Raw genomic sequence first — 7,450 nt, forward strand, 5'->3', positions numbered from 1 at the left:
GTAATTACATAGCTACTTTATATACATTTTGGCTAAATTTAAATTTTAAATCAATCTAATTGTGATAAGCAAAATTATTTTGATTGTCATAAAACATATTGTTAAATTTATAATAATTTATCAAAACATTTTCATCAGAAATTAAAAAAAAATTATGTAGCTATATGTAGTCCATTTTGATGCATATTAAATGTTAACTACCTAAAAACCTTTGATTTTTTTATATAACAGAAACTTTTAGCTGCAGTTTAGCGGTTTAAAGTTGAGACTGAAAATAACAAGAGGTTTTTATGCTAGGTGAACATGATGGTGCTGCTCTGGATATATCTGAGTGGCTAAAAAAGCAAGATCAGTGCTATGAGGGTTCTTTCAAAGAAGGCCCTTCCCCACCTAAAGATGACCCAAGTTCTAAGTCAAAGATGATAATACCTTTAAGTAAAGATTTAAAATTAAGTAATAAGAATTTTATGTCAATCATTGAAGCTGATGTAAAAACAATGAATCCAAGAGCCCTTTACCTCGATCGATGCATTTATCCCAGTGATCATGTTTTAGCCGAATTTGCATCTAGAGTGTATAAGGAAAGGATAAACAACTCCCAAAAACTAGAGGAAGATTGGATTCTATTAACTAAGGCACTAAACTTTAGTGATGGCTACTTTGGAGCTGCGTATTGGAACTCTCACAATAAACAAGTTGTTATTGTCCACAAGGGTACATCAAGTCCGGAGGATGTTTTGGCTTTCTTAGATAATCAAGGAAATCCATTAGAAAAATTCTCCTCTCAAATGAGTTCTGCGGCTACTTTTTCTTATTATATTCAAGAGAGTCTTGAGTTGCTTAGTGAAAAGTTTCCACAGAATTTGACAATTTCCATAACTGGTCATTCATTCGGAGGCTGGTTAGCACAAATCACTGCTTTTACTACTCAATATCTTGTTCCTGAAAACGAAGAAGATAAAGGAGATTTCTTTTTCGTTCAAAATGACGAAGAAGGCTATCATGCGCATACAGCAGTCTTTGACAGTCCTGGTTGTAAGGACATGTTGTTGAAAATGGAAAGTGACTTTGATGTACGCTATAGTAGTACAGAACATCCATCCACTTTGTTGGATATCACAATTTATCTCTCCGCACCAAATTTAATCAATACTCTTCAATCGCATCTTAATGTTGGCAATTTATATCGCGTGTTTATTGAAGACTTACCTGATGGAACAACTTGTGGTAATTTCCTTCAGTACACAAAAGAGACTCATAACATAGACAAAATTAAAGCTTCAATGACAAAAATAATGAAGGTAAAAGACTGGCCCTTAATGAAAGATTATGACACTTTTACTGAACTAACGAACTGTTCTAGCTATTTCAATCATCCCACAGTTCATTATCACGTGGAAAGTATTGAAAAAGAAGAATGTTGTGCTAATATTTTCACGCGGGCTGAATTCGATTTTCTGATAAAATGCCATACATTAAAACATCTTTCAATGCTGTATATAGCAGACGAATTATTCGTCTTACTTCATCAGAAAACAGAAGGGATGATAAATAAAGATGAAGTTAAAGAAATGGTTCAAGATTTTGAAATAAAAGAGAGAAAAGGTAGTGGCATTATCAAGTGCGCTTCGAAAGAAAAGCTTCAAAAATTGATAATTTATGTCAAGAATATTTTGTTTATTTTTCCAAATTTCCACAACGAGATAAAAGCTAAGTTAAAGAGCTTGGATGTTTTCAATGATGTTTTTGAAAAACAGTCCCTTATTTATCTTCAACCTATTGAATATATTATGCTTGAGAACGTAACTGTGAAATATCTAGATGATTTTTTACAAAATTCTAATTTGCAATTTTTACAGCTAATATGCAAAGTGAAACCTATAATAGGAATTATAAAAATATACAACCATCTAAAAAGGACAAAAATTTCGTATCAAACAATTAAAACCTTTTTAAGTCTGAAACAGGTTGCAAATTTAGAGCTATTTTTGTCACAAAGCAATGTTGTAAAACAACCGAATAAAGAAATATCTATGTTTTTTGTGGTTGAGAATAACATTGAATCATGGCAAGAAGATAAAGAACTATTAACTAATTATTTTAAAGAATTATTCAGGGTTCTAGAATGTTATCCGAAACTAAAATTTATTTTGGTTACCCAAGAGCGTATTAATTTCGATTATTGTTTAGAAGATAAGAATAATTTTTACTGGGAAATAAAGGATGATGAGAAATTTGAATTTTTTGATTTAACATTCAGCTCTCGAAATCAACTTTTAGAGAAGAAAATCCAATTTCAGGGTGAAAAGATAAGTTTAAGTACGCTCATAACAGATGAGTCTAGTCATCTAGTAGATGAAGAAACATTGTGTAAGCTTATCAACGATGAAACAATTACTGTAGGTGAAATGCTTCCTAACTTAGGTGATGTTGAAAAGTATTACACTAGCAGATATTTTTATCGCGATGCAAAAATAAAAAGTGAGATCAAAGAAGAAAAGTCTAGATTTTGTTTTATTTATAATAATCAAGTTGATAAATATAAACCTAAACAAGGTCAAGATATAGTGATAGCTTCTGATACTGAGAGTCATTTTGATGAACTGTGTCAGGAATACGAAAACTGCAATATTCACTGGTTGAAAGAAGAATCTGACAAATTTGAATGGCAGAAATCTCACGGTAATCTAGCCTGTTTGCGTGAGTTCATAGATAGAGATCGTTTTTCTGCATGTCTTGACATTGAAGATCGAATAGTAATAATAAGTTCTGAGCCTGGAGAGGGAAAATCCACTGCATTGACTAACTTAGCACAAAGGATGAAAGAAAGGGATGCTTCACTTTGGATTGTGAGAGTTAACTTGAATGAATTAACAGAAAGGCTAGCACAAGAAACTTTTCGTAATAAGAACGAATATTTTAAATTTATAATGATCATGGCTTCCCTGCGCACTTCTTTAGAACAAAAGTTATTTAAGTATAGCCTGGAAGTGTCAGGTAAAGTTGCCTTTTTGTTTGATGGATTTGATGAAATAGTTTCTAAATGCAAAATGAAATTTGTTGAACTGTTAAAATTTTTAAAGCTTCTAAAAACAACGAAGCTCTGGATAACTACTCGCCCACAGATGCAAAAAGAACTAGAAGATATATTAAGCGTGATATCATATAATCTGAGGCCGATATCCAGTAAAGATCAGACAATGCTCATGGAAAAGTACGCTAGTAAAATCCTAAGAATTGACATCAGTTGGAAGTTTCTTTCATACGCCTACGAATTACTCGACGCCGTGTTTAAGCCAATGTCTAATGTGAAAAATGAATGTACAGGAACAGCATTGCAAATAATAATGCTAGCAGAAGTTTATCAAGAAATATTCGAAAGCAGTTATGACCAGTCTAACAAAAGTGAATCAAGTATGCCAAAAGTATTAAATGTTACAAATTTTTATAGAGTCTTTGTGGAAAACAGGTTCAAGACTTATCTTGAATTAAATCATGTGTTGGATCTAACGAAATCGGGTCACGAATATGAAATGCTGCTCTCAGTCTTTATAAAAAAATATTCCTTGCTGGCTTTAAGTGCACTTTTCTGTGAGGCCGATGTAAACCAGTTTCTTAATGAAGAAGAGATCGGTATTATATCGAAGGAAATAATGCATTACATTGAAGTTGGAAAGCAGAGAATAGGAAGCTTAGATTTCATCAGTCATGTTGTCCGCAGAAAGCCAATTTTTATCCACTACAGTTTTTCTGAATATTTTGCAGCAGTTTTTTTCACAAACAATATAAAAAGGAAAAAAATAAAGAATTTTTTTTGTGATCATATTTATAAGAAAGAAAATTACTTGATCAACACTTTCTTTGATTACATGGTAGCCAACGATAAAAATAATAGCGAGTTACATAATGCAGTTTTAAGCAATGATGAAGAAGAAGTAAAATTATTATTAAAATACTCAGACAAATTCGAAGACTTAACTTGTGCTAGACATAATGTAGGAAGAACAGCACTCCACCTAGCAGCTGCATATGGAAACTTTCATATAACCAAGATTTTACTAAAACACGGTTTTAATGTCAGGGCTGTAGATCAACTTCTTTGTTGGAGACCTCTAAGATATGCTGATAAAGGTGGTCATTGGGATACTGTTGAAATACTATTAACAAATGGTGCAAATGCTGATGATATGAATGAAGCAATGAAAAGCCTACAGAATTATATTGCTGACAAACCGAAAAAAACTTTACTGCACGAAGCAGCAGAAAAAAGTTTAATAAGCATTATAAATGCACTGATAGACAGACATCCTAAGTTGATAAATGCAGTTGATGAATATAAATGGACTCCTCTACACTATGCTGCTAATAAGAAAGCCACTGAGCTTTTAATAAGAAAAGGCGCAGCTATTGAAGCTAATGAAAACTCTGACAGAACACCTCGATTTGGAAAGACACCTCTAGACGAAGTTGTTAGGAGAAATAAAGAGATTGTGGAGCGTTTAATATCTCATGGTGCTGATGTCGAAGCTAAAGAAAACACTGATAGAGCACCTCTGTTTTTCGCAAAGAACAAAGAGATAGCCGAGCTTTTAATAAAATGTGGCACTGATGTTAATGCTAAAAGTAGCGATGGAAAGCCACCTCTACACGAAGCTGTTAAGAGAAGTAAAGAGATTGTGGAGCTTTTGATATCTCATGGTGCTGATGTCGAAGCTAAAGAAAACACTAATAGAACACCTCTGTTTTTCGCAAAGAAAAAAGAGATAGCCGAGTATTTAATAAAATGTGGTGCTGATGTTAATGCTAAAAGTAGCGATGGAAAGACACCTCTGCATGAAGCGGTTGAGAGAAGTAAAGAGATTGTAGAGCTTTTAATATCTCATGGTGCTGATATCGATGCTAAAGAAAACACTGATAGAACACCTTTGTTTTTCGCAAAGAACAAAGAGATAGCCAAGTTTTTAATAAAACGTGGCGCTGATGTTAATGCTAAAAGTAGCGATGGAAATACACCTCTACACGAAGCTTCTAAGAGAAGTAAAGAGATTGTAGAGCTTTTAATATCTCATGGTGCTGATATCGATGCTAAAGAAAACACTGATAGAACACCTTTGTTTTTCGCAAAGAACAAAGAGATGGCCAAGTTTTTAATAAAATGTGGCGCTGATGTTAATGCTAAAAGTAGCGATGGAAGGACACCTCTACACGAAGCTTCTTAGAGAAGTGAAGGAATTGAAGAGCTTTTAATATCACGTGGTGCTGATATTGAACTTAGAGAGATAGGAAGGGTGATTAGAGATATTTCCGGAGAATTTTACGAAGTCGGAGCTAAGGAGATATTTAATTAAGAATGCGTCATCCACTTTTTAGGCACAAAAAGGTATTGATCATATTAAAGCTAAATGTAAATTTTATTTTAAAAATATGTTTTAATTTAAAATTTATTAATGTAAATAGTTGAAAATGCTGTCAGGCATATGATCATTACCTCAGCGAATTTATTTCTGGATATCATAGAATTCCAACGCATATTCTAATGTAAGGATGTGTGTTTAATGAAAAAAGTCAAGTTTATGAAAAATTTGCAGTTTATTTTGCTGATAATTATGTGTTCTTATTTTTACAAATATTATCTATACAATTATATATACAATTATAATATTAAACAATTTTTTAATGTTATTTATTGTAATGCTTTTTTAAACTTTTAAACGTAAATAATTGAGCATGAATTGTATTTCCAGTTTCAATTCGTGAAAATTTGTTTGAGGGGCAACTCATGTCTTAAAATTAAAAATTAAAAGCCAGATTTTTTTAAAGTTTTGAAACATATCTATTTATAATCATGAAAAATACGCAAGTTTCTACAACAACTACTGAATTATAAAAAGAAATTATTTACAGATCTTTTAAGTTAAAATTTGAAAAAAGTCAATCTTAACGATATTTTCGTGTTTTATATAAATAATGTTTTTATATTTACTGTTGTAATTTAATGAAACTGTATTTTTAACCTTGTATTTCTGTTAATTATTTTCTGAAATATTTGTTATTTGACTCATATGAATGAGAGTATATTTTAATTATAAAGCTTCACAATAAACTCTTCGCCCATTAAAATTGATTATTGTTATTTTTAAAATTTTAGTTGTTAATATTTTACTATAGCATTATTTTCCGTTACACCATGAGGTAGCTTTATAATTTCAAACCCTATCCAACAGAGAAAGGAACTCTTTGGTGAAGCAAACTAGCATTCGTTAAGGACTTATGTGTTGATGCAAAAGGGAGGGGGACAAGTATTTTAATATATGCTTCAAAACTTTCTGAGTCCGTATCACTTCGTGTTTGGAAATTTTAATTTTTGGCCAAACAGTATGTAACTTTTAGACCCATCCAGCAGAAAAATCACGTTTTTTTTAATAAAAAGAAAGATAACAATACTATTTGAACTTATGAATACTGTTAAAAATGTTTAAATTCTGTTGAACTATATTTCTCAAATTTTTTAACAACTTTAGTCAGCTTGTCAAGTTGAATCATACTATCGTGTAAATTAAACTGTCTAAAAGTACTACTGTTCAACTTTAACAGAAGCATGGTTCAATTTAACACCCAATGAACGTTGCTGGACATGTATGCCCGTGATTCCCAATTTTAAGAGAACTTATTACCATGTTAATTAAACTATCTAAAAATGCAACAGTTCAACTTTACTGGAATAATGGTTCAATTTAACACCTAATTATCGTTGCGGAACATTTATACCAGTTGTTCCCAACTGTAAGAGAACAGAGCTTAATATCATGTAAATTAAGCCACCTATAATTACAACAGTTCAACTTTCATGGTTCAATTTGATACCTAATTTACCTTGTGAGACATTTATGATAGTGGCTTCTAACTGTAGGAGAATTTATTAATAGTTTAATTTAACACCTAATTACGTTGCAGTGCATTTATACCAGTGGTTCCCAACCATGGGAGAACTTATTATCATGTAAAATTAAGCTATTTAAAAGTACAACAGTTCGACTTTAATAGAAGCATAGTTCAATTTAACTCATAATTAACATTGCAGAACATTTATAACAGTCACTCTCCACCGTAGGAGAACTTCCTTTCTTGGATAACATTTTTATAATTTAAAGAGAGAATTGCAAATTTTCGCTATTCTAAACCAATGAACTGAATAATGGTCCATTTTTTATTTCATGTTTTCATACAGTTTAATAATATATTTAGCATAGTTTGCGATTGTTTCTACTTTAATAAAAACTAATAACTTGCGTGCAACGCTACAAAAATTTATTTTTAGTATTTCGAAGTATGAGAATTCATGCAATTTTAGGTATCACGATTATTTTTTTTCAAAACTAAAATCGACTCGTCCCGGAGTTAAAGTTTAGAATGCGGTATTAGATAGCAATTTCGTTATCGAAAGCAAAAC

General features: G+C 31.5%; 1 protein-coding gene across 1 annotated transcript in view; it reads left to right on the forward strand.

Moving 5' to 3' along the window:
• The window catches only part of LOC122268276 (uncharacterized), a 68,740-nt gene extending 61,986 nt beyond the window's left edge, over positions 1–6,754 (forward strand). Inside the window, exon 7 of the mRNA XM_087162251.1 lies at positions 298–6,754. Within this exon, the coding sequence (XP_087018377.1) occupies positions 298–5,219 (4,922 nt within the window). The 3' untranslated portion in view covers positions 5,220–6,754. The remainder of the gene's footprint in view (positions 1–297) is intronic.
• The last annotated feature ends 696 nt before the right edge of the window (positions 6,755–7,450 follow it).

Source organism: Parasteatoda tepidariorum, chromosome 4 (genome assembly GCF_982258835.1).
Source record: "Parasteatoda tepidariorum strain Cologne lab strain chromosome 4, Ptep-v5.0, whole genome shotgun sequence".
Classification (NCBI taxonomy): Eukaryota; Metazoa; Arthropoda; class Arachnida; order Araneae; family Theridiidae; genus Parasteatoda; species Parasteatoda tepidariorum.